The following is a 24,301-nucleotide window of genomic DNA, read 5'->3' as shown; positions in this document are numbered from 1 at the left end:
CGGCAGATTGAACACAAGGGCCTGAGTTACCTACCCCTGCTTCTGTTTCTTATGTTCTTAAATCATACGGAATAACCAGTGTTATTCTGTAACTTGCACTTTGAAATGGTGAAATATTCAGCAGCACTTTGAAGAAGATGGAAAGAAATTGATTGCTATATTACAGGCTGCATTCTGCCAACAGTTTACCAGCAGATTGAGAAAATATATCAAATGCTGCCACACTAATTGTAAGTTTTGCATTTTTACTTGTAGAGCTGCTGGGTGATATTTTAAAGGACCAGCCTCAAGAAGCTGATGGTATAGACTCCGTTATCGTTGTGGATAATGTACCACAAGTTGGACCAGATCGACTGGAGAAACTCCGAAATGTCATCCAGAAGATATTTTCTAAGTTTGGGAAAATCACAAATGAATTTTACCCAGAGTCCGATGGAAAGACAAAAGGGTATGTTTACAATACAGATCTAAGTAGTGTACATTCGTCAATTGTTGTAAACCACATTAGTTGTATTTCTGTTAGTTGAGATCAATCATGTTACCTCATAGTAACTAATCTATAAAGAGATCTAATGGGGTACTTGTTTATCTTCCAAATGTTCTCGCTAGAGTTGCAGTGTAATATTACAAAATCGGCCTATTGTATTGCAGCCATCCACTTGACAACAGTTTGTTCATATTGGACTTTTATGTTAACGTGTCTGAAGCCATTTCTCAGGAGTGTAATAAATTGGAGTCTGACATCAAGTCATGTGATATGATAATGGAGAAGGTGACCATAAGGTCAGACAGTTTAATGAACCCTTGAGGAAAGGGAAGTTTAGGGGCAAACTCCAAAATTTGGGGTTCATACTATTGAAGGTGCAGCCATGAATGGTGAAACTATTGAAATCAGAGATGCATCAGAGGCTATAATTAGAGGAGCCTCCATATCTCCAGAAGTTGTAGGCTGGAGGAAATGAAAGACTGGGAGCTGCGAGACCTGGAGAAAAATTTTGAAATAAGAATGAGATTTGCAAGATCGTAATGAACTCACAGTCGAGTACCTGAGCACAAAATTAATTGGAAATGTGAGTTTGTGTTGTTTGTAGTATTGTTTCTGCCAATATATTAATACAGAAACACAAGTTTTCCTAAAATATGATTTGGTGTTCTGTGCAATGGATTATAATACCTTCTTTGACCATGAGGATTTGACATTATCCCAAAGATAAATGCTAACATAAATGCAAGATTTTTTCACAAAAATTGAATTGCATATGGACAAAACTTTGATCTCAGCCAGAGCATTTGACCATCAATTTTTATTTCAAATATGCTTACTAAACAGTGCAAGCTATTATCAAACTAAGAAGTAAAATTTCAATAATTTTACACCTATTTTTGTTGTAACCTTTTTAACATTTGGAATGTTGTTTTTAGGTACATTTTCCTGGAATACAGTTCACCAGCTTGTGCTGTTGATGCTGTGAAAAATGCAGATGGATACAAGTTAGATAAGCAGCATACTTTCCGTGTCAACCTCTTCACTGATTTTGATAAGTGAGTGTTAATGTGATATTTGTGTAACTTCACTATTTCTATTAGGAGTCGAAGTGCTGAAGCTTTAACGTACATAACATAATTCACTTTGTAAGGGCAACCAAGGCTTTGAGACGTATTCCCAAGCAGACAGTTGAGATAAGGGGAAGGAATAAATAAGAAACATATTATGATGTAAATTTTCCTGTATTGCTTTATTGTTATTTTACAGTTTCTTTAAAGTCCTGTCAGTTGCTAAAGCATTGCCTAGCATAATTTAATATTGTAAGCAGTTTCTTTCGGCTTGATTGAATTGATCGTGTTTTTCTGTCAGATACATGACCATCAGTGACGATTGGGAAATTCCACCGAAACAGCCATTCAAAGATTTTGTAAGTGATGGCAGAATTCAAAGTAAATATCGTGTGAAGAATGGTTTCTATGTTGCCATGTTTGCTGACAACCTCAATACTGTGAATGTTTGCTACCCGTTATTTCAGTCTGTGGATGTGCGTGCGCATAGTATTAAATTGATTTTTCAAAATGAAAAGTTCTACTTTGTTTAACATCTATTTCTCTTTTACGATACATTGTTTCATTAAGATTGTAACATTAACTCTTGTCACTATATATTACTATATGATCTGCTACTACTGGTGTACATACTCCTTAGTATCAGAAAGCACAGCCCATACAATCTGAGACGGGTTCAGGTGAGAACAGAAGTGAGTCAAACCATCAGGGCAGGCAGGGACAAGGTAGGACTAATACATTTAAACTGCATTTATTTCAATGCAAGGGGCCTACAGGGAAGGCAGATGAACTCAGGGCATGGTTAGGAACATGGGACTGGGATATCATAGCAATTACAGAAACCTGGGGGGGTGGGGGTGACATTTTTGATAAGGAATAGCATTACAGCTGTGCTGAGGGAGGATATTCCCGGAAATACATCCAGGGAAGTTATTTGGGTGGAACTGAGAAATAAGAAAGGGATGATCACCTTATTGGGGTTGTATTATAGACCCCCAATAGTCAGAGGGAAATTGAGAAACAAACTTGTAAGGAGACCTCAGCTATCTGTAAGAATAATAGGGTAGTTATGGCAGGGGATTTTAACTTTCCAAACATCAACTGGGACTGCCATAGTGTTAAAGGTTTAGATGGAGAAGAATTTCTTAAGTGCGTACAAGACAATTTTCTGATTTCAGTATATGGATGTACCTACTAGAGAAGGTGCAAAACTTGACCTAATCTTGGGAAATAAGGCAGGGCAGGTGACTGAGGTGTCAGTGGGGGAGCACTCTGGGGCCAGTGACCATAATTGTGTTCGTTTTAAAATTAGTGATGGAAAAGGATAGACCAGATCTAAAAGTTGAAGTTCTAAATTGGAGAAAGGCCAATTTTGACGGTATTCGGTAAGAACTTTGGAAAGTTGATTGGAGGCAGATGTTTGCAGGTAAAAGGATGGTTGGAAAATGGGAAGTCTTCAGAAATGAGACAACAAGAATCCAGAGAAAGTATATTCCTGTCAGGGTGATAGGGAATGCTGGATGACTAAAGAAATTGAGGGTTTTGTTAAGAAAAAGAAGGAAGCATATGTCAGGAATTGACAGGATAGATCGAGTGAATCCTTAGAGTACAAAGAAAGTAGGAGTATACTTAAGAGGGAAATCGGGAGGGCAAAATGGGGACATGAGATAGCTTTGGCAAATAGAATTAAGGAGAATCCAAAGGGATTTTACAAATATATTAAGGACAAAAGGGTAACTAGGGAGGGAATAGGGCCTGTCAAAGATCAGCAAGGTGGCCTTTGTGTGGAGCCACAGAAAGTGGAGGAGATATTAAATGAGTATTTTGCATCAGTATTTACTGTGGAAAAGGAGATGGAAGATATAGAATGTAGAGAAGTAGATGGTGACACCTTGAAAACTCTATATTATAGAGGAGGAAATGCTGGATGTCTTGAAAAGGGTAAAGGTAGATAAATCCCCAGGACATGATCAGGTGTACCAGAGAACTCTGTGGGAAGCTAGAGAAGTGATTGCTGGACCTCTTGCTGAGATATTTGTATCATTGATAGTCTCAGGTGAGGTGCCGGAAGACTGGAGGTTGGCAAATGTGGTGCCACTGTTTAGGAAGGGTGGTAAAGACAAGCCAGGGAACTATAGACCAGTGAGCCTGACCTCGGTGGTGGGCAAGTTGTTGGAGGGAATCCTGAGGGATAGAATGTACATGTATTTGGAAAGGCAAGGACTGATTCAGGATAGTCAACATGGCTTTGTTGCATGGGAAATCATGTCTCTCAAAATTGATTGAGTTTTTGAGGAAGTAACAAAGAAGATTGAGGGCAGAGCAGTAGGTGTGATCTATATGGACTTCAGTAAGGTGTTCGACAAGGTTCCCCATGGGAGACTGATTAGCAGGGTTAGATCTCCTGGAATACAGGGAGAACTAGCCATTTGGATACAGAACTGGCTCAAAGGTAGGAAAAAGTGAGGACTGCAGATGCTGGAGACCAGAGTTGAAAAATGCGGTGCTGGAAAAACACAGCAGGCCAGGCAGCCTCCGAGGAGCAAGCGAAATCAACGTTTCAGGCATAAGCCCTTCTTCAGGAATGAGACTGTGCCAAGCAGGCTGAGATATAGGGTAAGGGGAGGGGCGCTGGGAATACGATAGGTGGAAGGAGGTGAGGGTGATAGGCCGGTGAGGGCAGAGAGGTCGGGAAGAAGATTGCAGGTCAAGAGGGTGGTGCTGAATCCGGGGGTTGGGACTGAGATAAGGTGGGGGGAGGGGAAATGAGGAAGCTGGAGAAATCTACATTCATCCCGTGTGGTTGGAGGGTTCCTAGGCGGATGATGAGGCGCTCTTCCTCCAGACGTCGTGTGGTCAGGGTCTGGCGATGGAGGTGGCCAAGGACCTGTATGTCCTTGGCGGAGGGGGAGTTAAAATGTTCAGCCATGGGGCGGTTGGGTTGGTTGGTACTACCGAACAACCCAAATGGCCGCCTCCTTCAAAGACCGCAATTTCCCCTCCGACGTGGTCAACGATGCTCTCCACCGCATCTCCTCCACTTCCCGCACCTCTGTCCTTGAACCCCGTCCCTCCAATCGCCACCAGGACAGAACCCCACTGGTCCTCACCTTCCATCCCACCAACCTCCGGACACATCGTACCATCCTCCGTCATTTCTGCCACCTCCAAACAGACCCCACCACAAGGGATATATTTCCCTCCCCACCCCTATCAGTGTTCCAGAGAGACCACTCCCTCCGCGACTCCCTTGTCAGGTCCACACCCCCCACTAACCCAATCTCCTCTCCCGGCCCATTCACCTGCACCTCCACACACACCATTTAATGTATCCGTTGTACCCGATGTGGTCTCTTCTACTCTGGGGAGACAGGTCGCCTACTTGCGGAACGTTTCTGGGACACCCGCACCAACAAACCCTACCGCCCCGTGGCTGAACACTTTAACTCCCCCTCCCACTCCGCCAAGGCCATGCAGGTCCTTGGCCGCCTCCCTCGCCAGGCCCTGACCCTGATGCCTGGAGGAAGAGCGCCTCATCTTCTGTCAAGGAACCCTCCAACCACACAGGATGAATGTAGATTTCTCTAGCTTCCTCATTTCCCCTCCCCCCACCTTATCTCAGTCCCAACCCCCTGATTCAGCACCGCCCTCTTGGACCTGCAATCATCTTCCCAACCTCTCCGCCCCCACCTCCTCTCTGGCCTGTCACCCTCACCCTCCTCCTCCCCTCCTTCCACCTATCGTGTTCTCAGCGTCCCTCCCCCCTACCCTTTTATCTCAGCCCGCTTGGCACACCAGCCTCATTCCTGAAGATGGCCTTATGTCCGGAACATCGATTCTCCTTCTCCTTGGATGCTGCCTGGCCTACTGTGTTTTTCCAGCACCACATTTTTCAACTTTCATCAAAGGTAGGAAGACAGCAGGTGGCGGTGGAGGGTTGTTTTTCAGGCTGGAGGCCTGTGACCAGTGGAGTGCCACAAGGGTCGGTGCTGGGCCCTCTACATCTTGTCATTTACATAAATGATTTGGATGCGAGCATAAGAGGTACAGTTAGTAGGTTTGCAGATGACACCAAAATTGGAGGTGTAGTGGACAGCGAAGACAGTTATCTCAGATTACAACAGGACTGGACCAGATGGGCCAATGGGCTGAGAAGTGGCAGATGGAGTTTAATTCAGATAAATGTGAGGTGCTGCATTTTGGGAAAGCAAATCTTAGCAGGACTTATATACCTTATTGGTAAGGATCTAGGGAGTGTTGCTGAACAAAGAGACCTTGGAGTGCAGGTTCATAGGTCCTTGAAAGTGGAGTCGCAGGTAGATAGGATAGTGAAGAAGTCGTTTGGTCTGCTTTCCTTTATTGGTCAGAGTATTGAGTACAGGAGTTGGGAGGTCATGTTGCAGCTGTACAGGACATTGGTTAGGCCACTGGTGGAATATTGCATGCATTTCTGGTCTCCTTCCTATCGGAAAGATGTTGTGAAACTTGAAAGGGTTCAGAAAATATTTACAAGGATGTTGCCAGGGTTGGAGGATATAGGGAGAGGCTGAACAGGCTGGGGCTGTTTTCCCTGGAGTGTCTGAGGTTGAGGGGTGAACTTATGGAGGTTTACAAAATTTGAGAAGCATGGATAGGATAAATAGGCAGTCTTTTCTCTGGAGTCGGGGAGTCCAGAACTAGAGGGCATAGATTTAGGGTGAGAGGGGAAAGATATAAAAGAGACCTAAGGGGCAACTTTTTCACGCAAACGGTGGTACGTGTATGAAATTAGGTGCCAGAGGATGTGATGGAGGCTGGTACAATTGCAACATTTAAGAGGCATTTAGATGGGTATCTGAATAGAAAGGGTTTGGAGGGATATGGGCCAGGTGCTGGCAGGTGGGACTAGATTTGGTTGGGATATCTAGTCAGCATGGACAGGTTGGACCGAAGGGTCTGTTTCCATGCTGTACATCTCTATGACTCTGTTCCCTGCATTATTTTTGTGTGAATATGCATTTCTATCTCGCAGCATTCAACTTGATGGCCCTTTACTGTTAGACATGTTATGTATCTGTAATTTGATATCTGAATCCAAATCGAACTAAACAGATCCAAGTCCATGTTAATAGATGGATGGTAATCACTTTATCTGTTTATCTAGACAGCATCTGAATTTGAGTAAATACACTAGATGTCAGTTAATAAACCATATTAAAAACATCAATTATTTCAGGCTAATGGCACTTGAAGTGCCAGTTGATATTTCAACCCTGCTCAGATCTGCAATCGTACAAGTGAAACTGCCTCTTCCTCTTTTCCACCTGCATGGATCAAATCATGGCCTCTTATTCAGTACACTCATCAGATGAAAAATGATATCTCCTTCTGTTTAAAACATGTTTGTTAACACTGACCGCTATATATGAAGGCATTTTTTTTTTTTGACAGGTCTCAAAGTGCCTGCTATAAGCCGTTGGGCCTGCAGTAAAGGAAATATTTACTTTTTAAACACAAATTCAAAACTAACTTCTTGTCTCAATGATAAGTTATTGCCAAAGTCATAAAACTTTTATATCTGATATAGGGGAATCTCCGATACTGGTTGGAGGACCCAGACTGTCGCGATCAGTGCAGCATTATCTATGAATCTGGAGATAGAACAGCTATTTTGTGGAATGACATAAAAGAACCAGTTGTCATTGAAGAACGGGCAGTAAGTGCTCTCTATATTTAACACTTCATGCAAATCTCTTAACTGAGAAAAGTCTTCAGAGCAATAAAAGCTCAAACACATACTAAAAACTAACTGAGGGGATCAAGAGTGGAACTTTCAGCCCATCAAAACTACTCTACCATTCAGAATGCTCAAGACTCATCTTGGGCTTGAACTCCATTTTTTTTCGATTCCCTACAGTCCAATAAGACCACACTGACCTTTCGGAGAGTAACCCACCTATATGATTTCCCTACATTTATCTGTGATTAATGCACCTAACACTGTGGGCACTTTAGTATGGCCAATTTACCTTACCTGTAAATCTTTGGACTATGGGAGGAAACCAGAGCAGACACGGGGGGAATGTGCAAACTCGACAAGACAGTTGCTCAAAGTGGGAATCAAACCTGGGATCCTGATCCTGTGAGGCAGCAGTACTAATCAATGAATCACCATGCCGCCCCCTTTCTCATTGATGGATTCCTTTGAGAGACCCAAATTTATTTATCTTAGTCTTAAATATGTTCTGTGGTGGGTTATCTACTACCCCCCCCGCCCCCGCCCCAAAGACAATTCCAAAGTTTCATAATCCTTGGTTAATCCTAAATTATTGCCCTACCCTCCTCCTGAGACTATGCCCCCACTCTCTAGTACCCTGGTCAATAGTGTGGCAAGTGGTCGAAGGCACTGGATTTAGGCTTCAATGTCTCTGGAAGCCTGGATTTGAATCCCATCTATGCCAAGATTTCAGGACCATTGGCCTGTTAGATGCTGTTTTGGTGCAGGCCTGTTTAGCTCAGTTGGTTGGATGATTGGTGAGCAATGAGTTTGACTCAGTTGACTGGCCAATAGTATGGGTTGGATTCCTGCTCTGGCTGAGCTTATCATGAAGGATTCTTCTTCTCCACCTCTCCCCTTCCCGGAGTGAGGAATGGTGACCCTCCGGTTAAACTGCTACCAATCGTCACCTTGCTTTGTTACCTGGAGTCCTATATAGTCCAGACCAAGTAGGGATGACAGTTTCCTTTCCTACAGGACATTAGTGAACCCGATGGATGTTTTGAGAATTGATTCCTGGTCATCATTAGACTCTTCTAGCTTTTTCTTCTGTTTTTATAGTTCTTGTTTTTTAGTTTTCAATTTTAAAAATTTTTTTAGTGTTTAAAATTTTTGAAGTGTTTTGTTTAATCTCTTCAGCTTCTAGTCAGGACTACCAAATCAACCTAGGAACCAATTCAACAAACCTTTGCTGCACCACTTCCAAAGCAAGTATATCGTTCCTTGGGCATGGAGATCAACTCTATCCTTTACCCCAAGTGTGGTCCCAACAAAACCTGATTGCCTTATTTTTGTACTCTAGTGTCTTTGCACGGTGATACTGCTGCATTTGTGCAGTCTTAGTAAAATGGATTAGTTGTTTAAAAAGTTCATCCTTAGTTTTTTGCTCAAAGCAATACGTGGCAAGACTAAAAGTCCCAGGTTTAATTTTGAATTTGCACTAAGTTGTTTAATCATAGTTGAATTGACCATTTGGGTTGGGAAGGGGTAAGCCAGTTACAGTTGCTGTCTTTTAGCTCATCCTAGAATGTGTGAAATTGAATCCCATCAAAATAACCTGAGCAAGATAGCTGAAAATGAAAAGCAGACTTCAGTGTGAGAAATTTGCCCCAACGATTTTAAAATGACTATCCTTTTGCTATACTAGGAAAAGTAATTTTAAATGGAGTACACTTTGTACTGGATCCCCCAGTGGAAAGGGCATTGGTTCGTTCAAATGCAACTAGAGTAGACTTTTTCAGAAAGTAATATCTCAGGATTCAGAGTTAAAATATTTTGAGAATGGCATATGGTAAGGACAGTTATGATTCCCAAAACACACACTATTAGAATCAAAGAATCTCAACAGTGCAGAAGTCCACAGTGACCCTCCAAAGAGCATCCCAACCAGATGCACCCCAGCCCATGCCTGTAACCTTCCATTTTGTGTGGCTAATCCACGTAAGCCTAGGCGTCCCTGGACACTTTGGGCCAATTTAGCATAGCCGAGCAACCTAACTTGTACATCTTTGGACTATGGAAAGCTTTGCAGGCACTAGGAAAATGTGCCAATTTCCAGTCACTTGAGACTGGAATTGAATCCGCGTCCCTGGCAGCAGCAGTGCTAACCACCTGAGTTACAGTACTAATTTTTCTCTCCTCATACTTGTCTTCTATAGACTGTTTCTAAGAAATGGGTTTTTCTGGTTCATAAACAGATCCTTTACACATAATAACATGCATAATAAAAGTATAATATAAGTTTGGCGGACTACAGTTTAACTGCATTTTGGCAAAATGTTTACTAATTTTCCTTTTTATTTATTTTTGTGTTTGAATAATTTCTAATATGGTTGGTATTTTGGGGCAGCTAATATCAAAATAGAATAAAAGAGAACTGTTGGGCTCACCTGCACCCTCTGTCGACAGAAACAAATGTATGATTGATTTCTAATGCTCCATGGCTTATTGTTAATGACTAAATGATTCCAAGACTAATCAGTGTTTAACTCATGTATCCACTGTTCTTTGATCCATGATGTTAAAAGATTTGTTGCTGGCCTTAACCAGAACTTAGGGCAGCACAGTGGCTCAGTGGTTAGCACTGCAGCCTCACAGCACCAGAATCCCAAGTTCAATTCCAGCCTCAGGTGACTGTCCATGTGGAGTTTGCGTGTTCTCCCTGTGTCTGCGTGGATTTCTTCCGGATGCGCTGGTTTACTCCCATAGTCCAAAGATGTACAGGTCAGGTAAATTGGCCGAACTAAAGTACCCACAGTGTTAGGTGCAGTAGTCAGGGGTAAATGTAGGGAAATCAACCAAGATGTACAGGCCAGGTGAATGGGCAATTATAGCATGGCCAATAGTGTTAGGTGCATTAGTCAGAGGGACATGAGTCTGGGTGGGTTTCCCTTTGGAGGGTCGGTGTGGACTGGTTGGGCCGAAGGGCTTGCTTCCACATTGTAGGGAATCTAATCTGAAGAAAAAGAACTTTATAGTTCAACAATAAGCAATGTCTGTGTAAGTTTACTCTGGACTGTGGGAGGAAACCAGATTACCCAAAGATGTGTGGATTATGTGGATTGGCCGTGCTAAATTGCCCTAGTGTGTCCAGGGATGCCTAAGCTATGTGGATTGGCAACACAAATTGCAGGGTTACAGGCATGGGGTACATCCATGTGGATGCTCTTTGGAAGGTCACTGGTCTTGATGGGCCAAATAGCCTGCTTCCACACTGTAGGGATTCTATGAAAACTCCGTGAAGAAATCGGGTAATGTTACATGACTCAGTCTTTGCAAATATTGATCTTTTGAGGCAGTAATGTTTGCTATGCTTGCTCTTTAACTGTGGGAAATGTGTCATTCCTTTGGTTGTTTACTGAGCCAGGTCCAACATTGCTCAAACTGTTTAGATTCTCACTGTGTTTTATTCTTTTTGTCAACAGCGTTGGACAGAAACATATGTTCGGTGGTCGCCCAAAGGCACTTACTTAGCAACATTCCATCAGCGTGGTATTGCTCTTTGGGGTGGGGAGAAATTCAAACAGATTCAGCGTTTCAGTCACCAAGGTGTCCAGCTAATCGATTTCTCACCATGTGAAAGGTATCTAATTTCTTTTAATACTGATATACTAACACCAGTACAGATATGCCAAGACTAATTTCTTTAATACTTCAAAATTTCTTTAATAATTTCCCATATATATTTTCACATTCTTAACTCTGCATTTGTAACCAAAGTGTAAGTATTTTAGTTTTCTTGCAGTCATAAACGTTGAAATATTTTTGACCATCTACTCAAGTAGTTTGTAGTAGACTATTCAATCTATAATCCTTAAACAGAATACTGTTTCACTTTCCTGATGCCTGAAGTCTACACTTTATATGCAGTATGTTAAAACAGAGAAAATACTTTGTGATTTTATGATAAGCAAAAGTGCACACACACTTTTATCACTTTTTTAGTTGGCTTTGTAATGTCTAGTGCAAATTGTAGTTGCTCCTCCCAACTAAATATCTTTTCCCAGCATCTAATATTTGGAGCTAGTATGTTTGCCATTGCAGGCATTATAGAAGCTAGTATCAATTGAGGCTGGTTTCATTCTCATGCTGGATTGAGACTACCCAAACCCAGATCATGCAGAATCAATGGATGGCAAATTTCATCCCCATTTGAGCTGGATTTCACATACATTTCCCATTTATACATCAGAATTTCAAATTCTGTTTGAGGGAGAGGAACTGAGGTCTCAAACCGGTATGGTCAATTATGGAGATTTGAAGAAGGTTGTCTATAATGATTGGATAAGTCTATAAGATGAGCATTGGCAGACATTTTAGCAGATGTTTCGTATTGCTCAGCAAAATATATTCCAGTCAAAAAGAAGGATTCAATAAGAAGGATGATCTGCCTGTTGCTCACTGAGTCATAGAGTTAATACAGCACGGTTCCGTCCAACTTGTCCGTGCCAATCAGATATCCTTAACTGATTTGTTATCATTTGGAAATGCATTTGAAATCCACCTCAAATGGGGATGAAATTTATCATCCATTGATTCTGCATGATCTGGGTTTGGGTAGCCTCAATCCAGCATGACCCTGAAACCAGCTTCATCTGATACTAACTTCTACAGTGCCTGCAATGGCAAACATGCTAGCCCCATATATTACATGCTGGAAAAGATATTTAGCTGGGAGGAGCAACTATAACTTGCACTATTCATGTACCTAGCCAGATGGCTGTTATATGTTGTAATTATACTCACCTCCACCAGCACGTCTGGCACCTAGTTCCATACATTCACCACTAATTACATGAAAGTGTAGGCTCCTCAGGTCCCTTTTGAATCTTCCCCCTCTCACCTTTAACCTATACCCTCGTGTTTTGGACTCCCCCATCCTGGGAAAAAGACCTTGACTACTCACCCTGCCAATCATCAAAAATTAAGTTAGACAAAAACTAGCAGCAGATGGAGTTAAATGCAGCTCTTGCACTTTGGTAGAAAGAATCAACAGGCAGACTGTAATTTAAATCAAGAGACTCTCCTAAAATTAGTACTCTGATCCAGGAAACATAATTAGCATGCAAATACCACAAGTAATTCAGACAAATTGAATGTTGGTCTTTATTGCTGGGGGACTGGAGATTAATAGTGGGAAGTCTTGTTACTACAGTACAGGGTTTTGCTGAGGCTGCACTTGGGGTACTGCGTTAGTTTTGCTTAACATGTGCAATATTTGCATTGGAATCAAATCAATAGGCTGATTTCTGGAGTGGAAAGAGTTTGCTTGTGTTATGATAATGGAGACTAATAGCTGAACCAAATCAGCCTTTCTAACACTATTTGCAGCACAATACAATTAAAACCTTCAAAGGTTAGATTAGATTCTCTACAGTGTGGAAACAGGCCCTTTGGCCCAACCAGTCCACACTGACCCTCTGTAGAGTAACCCACCCAGACTCATGTCCCTCTAACTAGTGCACCTGGAGGAAACCAATGCAGACACGGGAAGAATATGCAAATTCCATACAGTCAGTTACCCAGGCTGGAACTGAACCTGGGACCCTGGTGTTGTGAGGCAGCAGTGCTAACCACTGCCCGGTGTTCAAAATGGACTGCAGTGGTTCCTAACCAAACTTATTGAATGACCCAAAATTGGAGGTGTAGTGGACAGCAAAGAAGGTTACCTCTGAGTACAGTGAAATCTTGATTAGATGGGCAGTTAGCAGATGGAGTTTAATTTAGGTGCTGCATTTTGGAAAGACAAATCTTAGCAGGACTTATACTCTGTGGCAAGGTCCTGGGGAGTGTTGCTGAACAAAGACCTTGGAGTGCAGGATCATAGCTCCTTGAAAGTGGAGTTGCAGGTAGATAGGATAGTGAAGGAGGAGTTTGTTATGCCTTCCTTTATGGAGAAAGTGAGGACTGCAGATGCTGGAGATCAGAGCTGAAAATGTGTTGCTGGAAAAGCGCAGCAGGTCAGGGAGCAGGGGAATCGACGTTTCGGGCATGAGCCCTTCTTCAGGAATGAGGAAAGCGTGCTAAGCAGGCAAAGATAAAAGGTAGGGAGAAGGGACTTGGGGGAGGAGTGTTGGAAATGCGATAGGTGGAAGGAGGTTAAGGTGAGGGTGATAGGCCGGAGTGGAGGTGGGGGCAGAGAGGTCAGGAAGAAGATTGCAGGTTAGGAAGGTGGTGCTGAGTTAGAGGGTTGGGACTGAGACAAGCTGAGGGGAGGGGAAATGAGGAAACTGGAGAAATCTGAGTTCATCCCTTGTGGTTGGAGGGTTCCTAGGCGGAAGGTGAGGCGCTCTTCCTCCAGCCATATGTTGCCATGGTCTGACGATGGAGGAGTCCAAGGACCTGCATTCCTTGGTGGAGTGGGAGGGGGAGTTGAAGTGTTGAGCCACGGGGTGGTTGGGTTGGTTGGTCCGGGTATCCCAGAGGTGTTCTCTGAAACGTTCCGCAAGTAGGCGGCCTGTCTCCCCAATATAGAGGAGGCCACATCAGGTACAGCAAATGCAGTAAGTGATGTGTGTGGAGGTGAATTTGTGGCGGATATGAAAGGATCCCTTGGGGCCTTGGAGGGAAGTAAGGGGGGAGGTGTGGGCGCAAGTCTTGCATTTCTTGCAGTTGTAGGGGAAGGTGCTGGGAGTGGAGGTTGGGTTGGTGGGGGGTGTGGACCTGACGAGGGAGTCAGGGAGGGAGTGGTCTTTTTGGAACGCTGATAGGGGAGGGGAGGAGAGGGAAATATATCTCTGGTGGTGGGGTCCGTTTGGAGGTAGCGGAAATGACGACGGATGATACAATGTATATGGAGGTTGGTGGGGTGGTAGGTGAGGACCAGTGGGGTTCTGTCCTGGTAACGATTGGAGAGGCGGGGCTCAAGGTCAGAGGAGCGGGAAGTGGAGGAGATGCAGTGGAGAGCATCGTCGACCACATCTGGGGGGATATTGCGGTCTTTGAAGAAGGCGGCCATCTGGGGTGTTCAGTATTGGAACTGGTCCTCCTGGGGGCAGATATGGTGGAGACAAAGGAATCGGGAATATGGGATTGTGTTTTTACAGGGGGCAGGGTGGGAGCAGGGTAGCTGTGGGAGTTGGTTGGTTTATATTAAATGTCCGTGTTGATTCGGTCGCCCGAGATAGAAAGGGGCCTAGGAAGGGAAGGGAGGAGTCTGAGTCTGACCAGGTAAATTTGAGGTCGGGGTGGAAGGTGTTAGTAAAGTGGATGAACTGTTAAACCTCCTCGTGGGAGCACAAGGCAGTGCCGATACAGTCATCGATGTAGTGGAGGAAAAGGTGGGGGGTGGTGCCAGTGTAGCTGCGGATTACAAAGAGGCAGGCATAGCTGGGGCAGCTACACTGATACCACACCCACCTTTTCCTCCATATACATCGTATCATCCGTCATCATTTCTGCCACCTCCAAATGGACCCCACCACCAGGGATATATTTCCCTCCCCTCCCCTATCAGCGTTCCAAAAAGACCACTCCCCCCCCCCCCCCCCCCCCCCCCCCCTGACTCCCTCGACAGGTCCACACCCCCCACCAACCCAACCTCCACTCCCGGTACCTTCCCCTGCAACCGCCTGAAATGCAAAACTTGCGCCCACACCTCCCCCTTTACTTCCCTCCAAAACCCCAAGGGATCCTTCCATATCTGCCACAAATTCACCTGCACACACATCATTTACTGCATCTGCTGCACCCGATGTGGCCTCCTCTATATTGGGGAGACAGGCCGCCTACTTGCGGAACGTTTCAGAGAACACCTCTGGGACACTCCGGGCCAACCAACCCAACCACCCCGTGGCTCAACACTTCAACTCCCCCTTCCACTCCACCAAGGACATGCAGGTCCTTGGATTACTCCATCGCCAGACCGTGGCAACATGATGGCTGGAGGAAGACCACCTCATATGCCGCCTAGGAACCCTCCAACCACAAGGGATGAACTCGGATTTCTCCAGTTTCCTCATTTCCCCTCTTCTCCACCCCCCCTCCCCCCACCACCTTGTCTCAGTCCCAACCCTCAAACTCAGCACCACCTTCCTAACCTGCAATCATCTTCCTGACCTCTCTGCCCCCAACCCCACTCCGGCCTATCACCCTCACCTTAACCTCCTTCCACCTATCGCATTTCCAACGCCCCTCCCCGAAGTCCCTCCTCCCTACCTTTTATCTTAGCCTGCTTGGCACACTTTCCTCATTCCTGAAGAAGGGCTCATGCCCGAAACATTGATTCTCCTGCTCCTTGGATTCTGTGCTTTTCCTGCAACACATTTTCATGCTTTCCTTTATACTGATTGGAGTATTGAGTATAGGAGTTGGGAGCTCATGTTGCGGTTATACAGGACATTGGTTAGGCCACTTGGAATATTGCGTATAGTCCTGGTCTCCTTCCTATCGGAAGGGTGTTGTGAAACCTGAAAGGGTTTAGAAAGGATTTACAAGGATATTGCCAGGGTTGGAGGATTTGAACTATAGGGAGAGGCTGAATAGGCTGGGGCTATTTTCCGAGGATTGCTGAGGGATGACTTTATAGATGTATATAAAATCACGAGGGGCATGGATAGGATAAATAGGTGAGGTCTTTTTCTTGAGGTGAGGTGGAGCCCAGAACCAGAGGGCATCAGTTTAGGGTGAGAGGGGAAAGATTTAAAAGAGACCGAAGGACCAACTTTTTATTGTGGTTGTGTTCGCCGAGCTGGGAACTTGTCTTGCAAACGTTTCGTCCCCTGTCGAGGTGACATCCTCAGTGCTTGGGAGCCTCCTGTGAAGCGCTTCTGTGCTGTTTCCTCCGGCATTTATAGTGGCCTGTCTCTGCCGCTTCCAGTTGTCAGTTCCAGCTGTCCGCTGTAGTGGCCAGGTCGATGTGCTTGTTGATAGAGTCTGCGGATGAGTGCCATGCCTCTAGGAATTCCCTGGCTGTTCTCTGTTTGGCTTGCCCTATAATGGTAGTGTTGTCCCAGTCGAATTCATGTTGCTTGTCATCTGTGTGTGTGGCTACTAAGGATAGCTGGTCGTGTCGTTTCATGGCTAGTTGGTGTTCATATAAATGCTGGAGGAAACAGCACAGAAGTGCTTCACAGGAGGCTCCCAAGCACTGAGGTTTTCACCTAGACGGGGACGAAACGTTTGCAAGACAAATTCCCAGCTCGGCGAACAGAACCACAACAACAACCACCCGAGCTACAAATCTTCTCCCAAACTTTGAAGGCCAACTTTTTAACGCAGAGGGTGTTAAGTGTATGAAATGAGCTCCCATCTGGATGGGTATATGAATAGGAAGGGTTTAGAGTGATATGGACAAATCGGACTAGATTAGTTGAAGATATCTTGTCACATGGATGGGTTTGACTGAAGGGTCTGTTTCCATGCTGTATGTCTCTGTGGTCAATCCCAGGCTATGAATAATCAATTCTTAACACCTGTTTGTAGCTTAAACAAAAACTTAGCAATTGTTAATGATACAGTAACTTCAGCAGAGCAAAATTAAACATAGGTATCCATAGAATTATGATGCTTTAACATTTGTAATCAACCCATTCACACAAAAGACAGACAACAAACAGAGTTAAGGAACACAAAATAAATCTGGCCAGATTAGATTAGATTCCCTACAGTATGGAAACAGCTCATTTGGCCTAACAAGTCCATACCGACCCTCCGAAGAGTAATCCATCCCGATTCCTTCTCATACCCAAAAACTCACCCCTGAGATTCATGAATCTTTTGATCAAGAATGAACCTATAATTAACTTTCAGTCCTGGCTTCTCAGATGGGCCACAGTTTCTTTTTGGTTTTTAACATCTCTGTTGACATCTTCAAACCAAAATAAAATAAAAATAATGGAAAATCAGTGAAGGTTTTAACATTTATCAAGAACAGCTAAACAAGGATAGGCCTTTATTCATTAGCGTTTGGAACAAAGAAGGATGTTTTTATTGAATCGTGCAAGATTTTGGGTAAGCTTAATGTACTTAAAAGTATAACGAAGTGTTTTAAGAGAAGGTCAGTAGATTTTTGAAGTAATGAGTTGAAGCCTATAAGGAGCTGATACCAAAAAGGTGTTGAGGTCTGGCACAGAAAGCCATGATCTTCGATTGGCAGGGTAGGGTTCAGTGGCTGGAATGACCCACTTTTGCTCCAGTTTCTTATGTTCTTGTGTGTTGTGAAAACAACTGTCATAGATATGATGAAAAATGTATGTGAATGCAATCAAATTTGTTATATTATTACTTTATAGATATATGGTGTCATTTAGCCCTTTAATGGATACAAAAGATGATCCTCAAGCCATTATCATTTGGGATGTGTTAACAGGCCAGAAGAAGCGAGGGTTCCATTGTGAGAGTTCTGCTCATTGGCCAATATTCAAGTGAGTGTGGTCTGAAGAATTGTTGTATAGTGCTTTAAAGTGATCCATTGAATATTGAAGAATGTAACTGTGCATGTTGGCAATGTTTACTTCAAAATCCGTATGGCTTTCTGTTAAGACTCTTTCTGTCACGTGCTTGCAATGTTACATGGGCAGCACGGTGGCACAGTGGTTAGCACTGCTGCCTCACAGCACCAGAGACCTGGGTTCAAGTCCCGCCTCAGGCGACTGACTGGGTGGAGTTTGCACATTCTCCCTGTGTCTGCATGGGTTTCCTCCGGGTGCTCCAGTTTTCTCCTACAGTCCAAAAATGTGCAGGTTAGGTGAATTGCCCATGTTAAATTGTCCAGAATGTTAGTAGAAGGGGTAACTGTAGGGGAGTGGGTCTGGGTGGGTTGTGCTTCGGTGGGTCGGTGTGGACTTGCTGGGCCAAAGGGCCTGTTTCCACACTGTAGGGAATCTAATCTAATCTAATCTTAACTAATATTTATCTACACCTTTTGGATATTCATAGATGATGATCCCTCTGGAGTTTGACTTTCCTCAATAGCTTAGTCCCTCTATTCTAATTTGAAAAGCCAATTGTTAAAGGATGATACGAAAACTAATTTTGATTCTGTCTTTAATTTACCTACAAAGTGAATTAACACCAACAGTCCCTGACTCAACCACTCCATTTCTGGAAGTGTTTCTTTTTGTCATCTGTGTGCAATTGAAACTCCAATTAGTGCCTTCTATCTGTACTCCAGCTCTCTCTCTTCCTCTCTCTCTCTCTCTTTCACTCTCTTCCTCTCTCTCTCTTCCTATCATGCACACGTAAGTCTCTGGGATGAATTTGCATTTGCAGATGAAAAAGCACACAATCCGCAGGCAGTCAGTCAATATGACATTTTATAAATTCCTACTTTGGAAATAAAACCAGTTCTGACTTCATGTTGGGATACAGATGACCTATAACCTTGCACCTTTATTGCATTGTCTGAGTTGAGATGTCACTTTTTTTAATCCACCGATAAAATCTAAAATTATCTCAGGGCTGTGCATTGAAAGACATTCTGGGATTTACATATTAATCAATCGAAACCTGTATCCCCATTCTAAGTAATTAAAGACTTAACAGTCATTTAGGTTTGTCTAATACATCACATCAGTTGTATGACACTTTGATCTTTGACTTATAAATTCTGTGTCTGATGTACCTGCCCCACTAACTACCTGATGAAGGAGCAGTGCTTCAAAAGCTTTACTTTCAAATAAACCTGTTGGACTATTATATGGTATTGTGTGATGTTTAACTATATGAAGATAAAGTTAAAGGTAATGTTGTCTAGTTAACATAGCTAATATCCCGCCATCTCTTGTAATAAATGTAATTGAAGTAATAAAATAACATTGTGTTGTTCGCCAGTTTTAAGTGTGACCTTTGTAAGTTCTCTGCCAGAGAGAAAACGCAATCTAATTTTAAATACTTAGGAAGAATTTCTCCTTAACTGTTTTTCTCAAAAGTGTGTTTTCTGTTGTCTTCTCATCCACAGTTCTCTCCTTATTTTTACTGACCACCTGCTGACCCAACATTTTTTTTATCATGGATTTATTTCTCACTCGCAGCCTATAGCCTTTCTTTATAAATTTAGTTAAAAATAAATCGAAGTAGTTTCTCCAGGCACAATTACAAAACATTCCAGCACCTTCCCATTTCTTCTCATTTCCAGGTTTTTCAACATACATTGACTTAATGTTCTTGCACAGTGGGGCCACCTTTTTAACGTGATTGCATTACACTGTACTCCTGTTTTCTTTCTGTCCACTACTATCACAGTACCAACAATCTACTTGCTAATTCTACATTGTCTCTCTACATTGGAAATACTATGAGTTAAGAGACAATGGAATTGTTTTTGCACTAAATTTTGAAATGTGTACAACATTCTGGAAGTATTGCTTTGTACTTGGACCACATTTAATGTTGAAGACTCTGCTTTTGAAAGCATGAACCATAGAAAGAATACGTATGTCATTTTAAATTGTGGTTCTTCAATAGATGGAGCCATGATGGGAAATTTTTCGCACGAATGACACAAGACACACTTAGCATTTATGAAACACCTGTGAGTATTTCTGTTAATTGGGAGAATCTTAAAATGAAAAGTTAAAGGAGAGCTCCATAAGCAAAGTAAAATAATTAAACATCAGATGAATAGATTGTTTTTCTTTGTTTGAAATTGTTTGCCAGTAGTAATGGGGAATTTGTATGTAAGCAATTTTGTGTTGGTTATTGTCAAGAATGTGGAGACCCCATAAGAAGTGGGAGAGATCACAATCAGATCGAGAATTACAAAAATATAATGAGAAGGTGCCAACATACAGGCAGCAATGACATGTGAAAACATCCTGTTTTGAACAGTATTGTGAGGAAATGAACTATACAGGTGATACATTTAGTAAATATCTCCATTATCGAACTTCAGTAAGCAGTATTTGTTTTTCACAAGGGAAGTAACATCTGCTTAATATTTATTTTTAAACCTCCTTTGAAGGTTTGTATATTAGTTGTAAATAACTATAAACCTTGGTTTTGGCTGTATTACCGAATGGAAACTTTAGTAAACTAGAAAAAAATTGAATTACAAGTGAATTTGTATTAATATTTCAATATGACAAAGTGGCAATGGTGACCTCTCTGTAAACTCATGCAGAGCTGGCCTTTAACAATCAATCCTGGTCTGATTGGCAATTCCGTGGTGGATCAGTGTTCACTGTCTAACTTCAAGAAGTCTGATCTCATGAGAAAGGAATTATTGATTGCACAGCAACCAAGGAACACAAGCTGAAGCAAGCTAGGGTCAATGTTGGGGAAGGGAAATATGTGACAATAGACAAATCAAACTCGACCGAGCAGTGAATGCAATTTTAGTTTTGAAGTTTTCAAGTTTTTATTTTTGAGTTCAATGAAGCTAATGCTACTTTTTCATAAATTCTCAGTCAATGGGGCTGTTGGATAAGAAAAGTCTGAAGATCAGTGGAATTAAGTAAGTGCATGTCCTATATGATGATGGTAAATTTCCAGATTTTGTTGACTTCTAGATTTATTTAAAAGGTGACCGCTTTGAGTATTCTGTTGATTTATGTTTTTAAATTTTTTTGCCTGTGTTATGCCTGCATCACCATTTTGTTGTGTATAAACAGAACATTCTGCTTTTATGCCTGTATGACTGTCTCTTCAAGCTATCTATTACAAGTGTATTACACCAGATCAGGGTCATCCTTCTCTCTCCCACTTGCATCTACTCGCTGTCTCGCTACTCGCCTCCCTTCTCCCCAGCTCCACCTCACTGTGTTTCCCTTCCGCTCCCTTTCTGTCTCCACTCTTTCTCTTCTCTCTCCCCCCCCCCCCCCCCCAAACCACCCGTCTATCTCCCCTTCTTCCGTAGCACCTTTTTGTCTCCCCTGCCCTGCCCTGCCCCTTCATGTCGCATCTTTCGACTCCCCTCCATGCCCCACTCTGTCTCCCCTCACACGCTCCCCCTCTGTCCTCCTCTGTCAGACCCCCTCCCTTCCCACATGCTGCGCCCCCTCCCCCAGCTGTCTCCCCTCCCTCTCCTCACCATCTGTCTCCCCTTCTCTTCCTGCCCCCCACCCCATTCTGCCTTCCCTCCCCTGCTTGTCTCCCTTCTCTTCTCTTCCCCCCCTCCCCCTCCCCACTTGTCTCTTGTCCCCCCTCTTGTCTCCTGTCCCCCTCTTTCTGTTTTCCCCCCCCACCAAGCTCTGTCTCCCCTTACCCCCATCTCCCAGCACTTCCTCACACTCTTTCCCCCCATTCCTGTCCATTTCCTTTTTTCCTTCTCCTTTCCCCTTGTTCTCATAAATCCACCCCGCCCTCTACCGGATTTTGTTGCAGTCAGAGTTTCTACATGCTATAAGTTATATTCTATATGCTATTAAATTAGATTCTGTTTTCTCACTAGGGATTTCTCATGGTCTCCAGGTGATAACGTTATTGCATTCTGGGTGCCAGAGGACAAAGATATTCCAGCCAGAGTCACATTAATGCAGTTTCCAACGCGACAAGAAATGAGAGTGCGCAATCTCTTCAATGTAGTGGACTGTAAATTGCACTGGCAGAAAAATGGTGATTACCTGTGTGTAAAAGTGGATCGAACCCTGAAGGGTATACAGGTACATTTGTATGGATGCAGCTGATAAAACTGCAAGAAAAGCCTAAACAAAGAATTGGATTTCAAATAGCTTGTTTCATCTGGCATAAGTTTGCCTGTTTTGCAGGAACCTTGCAAACCAAAATAATTAAACATAAAATGAATCTAGGGTGGATTTTCTTTTGTTTTAGTTCAGAAGTTTTAGTTTGTCTGTCGTGAGGAAGTTTCCGGGCAGATCAGGAAATAAGTTACCTCAATAGAAGAATTTAGTTTGCACATTTTCCAAATCAAGTGAATTTGGTTAGAAATCTGCAGGTTTTTAAGAACTTAAAAAGTTTAGGCTTGCGTATTTGTGAAAACTTCAAATTGGGAAGGATTGCATTTCTCCACAGTCCAGAGAAAAGATCCTGAAAGGAGTCAATTAACTAGTACCTTGGAGAGGGTGCAGTTTCACTTGCATCGTTATTGCATAATTTTGGGAATGAATTGAAATTTAATTTTACTGACTGGTCTTTGTTCTTTGAATAGCTTTATTATATTTCTTTTTGCATAATAAACTTCTGCTCTGTTAAAGTCCGCAACTAATGAAAATATTTCTCAATGATTAATCATCTTCTTAGTTAACTTGGCAAATAAAATGACTTATTAAGCCAAGTTTCATTCTGGGACCTGGACAAAAAGATTTCCTGAATTGTCCCCTCCTTGCGGGTGGAGGGAATTCTGTTTTCTACATTTGTATGTTGAAATCTTACAAAGGGTAGATGCTTCCAGTTGGTGAAAAGTTTGCATCTGATCATTTTGCAGCAACTAGCACTAATTCCAGATGTGAATTTAAGCATCCATGTTTTCTTAAAACAGTTTAGTCTCATCCAGTTCCAAAATTGTTCATCCGAAAACTCTTTCACCCATAAGTTGCATTGCAGTTCCATTGCTGAAAATGTGTTGCTGGAAAAGCACAGCAGGTCAGGCAGCATCCAAGGAGCAGGAGAGTCGACGTTTCGAGCATGAGCCCTTCTTCAGGAATGAGGCAAGTGTGTCAAACAGGCTAAGATAAAAGGTAGGGAGGAGGGACTTGGGGGAGGGCGTTGGAAATGCGAAAGGTGGAAGGAGGTTAAGGTGAGGGTGATAGGCCGGGGTGGGGGCGGGGAGATCAGGAAGAAGATTGCAGGTTAGGAAGGTGGTGCTGAGTTCGAGGGTTGAGACTGAGACAAGGTGGGGGGAGGGGAAATGAGGAAAGTGGAGAAATCTGAGTTCATCCCTTGTGGTTGGAGGGTTCCTAGGCGGAAGGTGAGGCGCTCTTCCTCCAGCTATCGTATTGCTATGATCTGGCGATAGAGGAGTCCAAGGACCTGCATGTCCTTGGTGGAGTGGGAGGGGGAGTTGAAGTGTTGAGCCACGGGGTGGTTGGGTTGGTTGGTCCGGATGTCCCAGAGGTGTTCTCTGAGCCCCCACTCCGGCCTATCACCCTCACCTTAACCTCCTTCCAGCTATCGCATTTCCAATGCCCCTCCCCCAAGTCCCTCCTCCCTACCTTTTATCTTAGCCTGCTTGGCACACTTTCCTCATTCCTGAAGAAGGGCTCATGCCGGAAATGTCGATTCTCCTGCTCCTTGGATGCTGCCTGACCTGCGCTTTTCCAGCAACACATTTTCAGCTCTGATCTCCAGCATCTGCAGTCCTGACTTTCTCCTATGCAGTTCCTTTGGTTTGCTATTCAGAGGGTAAATTTTAAGTTTAATTAAATTATGTACTTGGTTACTTACACAACTGTGAATACCTTTTAATTGAGCAAAAGATCTTAGATTTTAAAATTTTTGCACTGTTGACGTTGAGATTAAGTCAGTTGCTCTTGTTGACATTCTGATCTGAAAGTAATTGCATAAATCATATTTATTATGCTCTCCTTCTGCAGGGTCTTGTGACTAATTTTGAAATTTTCAGAATGAGAGAAAAGCAAGTTCCTGTGGATGTAGTGGAAATGAAAGGTAGGTTATTGCAAATTGATCGCTGTCTTTATTGAAGTTCTTGCTGGAGCGTGACAGCCATAATTGACATTTCTGTTGAATTTCATCTGATCATATAGAGTTGGTAATTGGGTGATTTTCTTCCCTCAATTAGCTTTCAGGGTGAATTTGAGTGTTTCATGGTTTGATAATGCATTACTTGAAAATGGCTATTAAATGTTTCACATTGTTGAAAGAAGAACAAGTCTGACATTGAAGCTTCAGGTGTGATTGGCAGGGTGGAGGGGAATATAAGACAGGTGGGACTGTTGTATTATTTATAAAAGTATAAGGTAATGAAGGAGCATGTCTTAGGCATATGGGATGCTTTCCTTCATTAGTCAGGGTATAGGATATAGGAGCAAGGAAGTCTTGTTAATCTTTATAGAGCATTGGTTAAGCCACAGGTGGAATACTGTGTGCAGTTCAGCTCGACACACTATTGGGAAGGCATGATTTGAATGGAGACGA

General features: G+C 43.1%; 1 protein-coding gene across 1 annotated transcript in view; it reads left to right on the top strand.

Annotated features, from left to right (window-relative positions):
- Window positions 1-24,301, top strand: part of LOC140464443 (eukaryotic translation initiation factor 3 subunit B) — a 76,492-nt gene that overhangs the window by 19,434 nt on the left and 32,757 nt on the right. Inside the window, exons 2-11 of the mRNA XM_072559498.1 lie at window positions 256-448; window positions 1,423-1,542; window positions 1,856-1,913; window positions 7,121-7,249; window positions 10,735-10,892; window positions 17,542-17,673; window positions 19,715-19,781; window positions 20,656-20,702; window positions 21,639-21,849; window positions 23,740-23,812. Of these exons, the coding sequence (XP_072415599.1) occupies window positions 256-448; window positions 1,423-1,542; window positions 1,856-1,913; window positions 7,121-7,249; window positions 10,735-10,892; window positions 17,542-17,673; window positions 19,715-19,781; window positions 20,656-20,702; window positions 21,639-21,849; window positions 23,740-23,812 (1,188 nt within the window). The remainder of the gene's footprint in view (window positions 1-255; window positions 449-1,422; window positions 1,543-1,855; window positions 1,914-7,120; window positions 7,250-10,734; window positions 10,893-17,541; window positions 17,674-19,714; window positions 19,782-20,655; window positions 20,703-21,638; window positions 21,850-23,739; window positions 23,813-24,301) is intronic.

This window comes from Chiloscyllium punctatum, chromosome 40 (genome assembly GCF_047496795.1).
Source record: "Chiloscyllium punctatum isolate Juve2018m chromosome 40, sChiPun1.3, whole genome shotgun sequence".
Lineage (NCBI taxonomy): Eukaryota > Metazoa > Chordata > Chondrichthyes > Orectolobiformes > Hemiscylliidae > Chiloscyllium > Chiloscyllium punctatum.
This window is presented reverse-complemented; position numbering and strand designations above follow the sequence as displayed.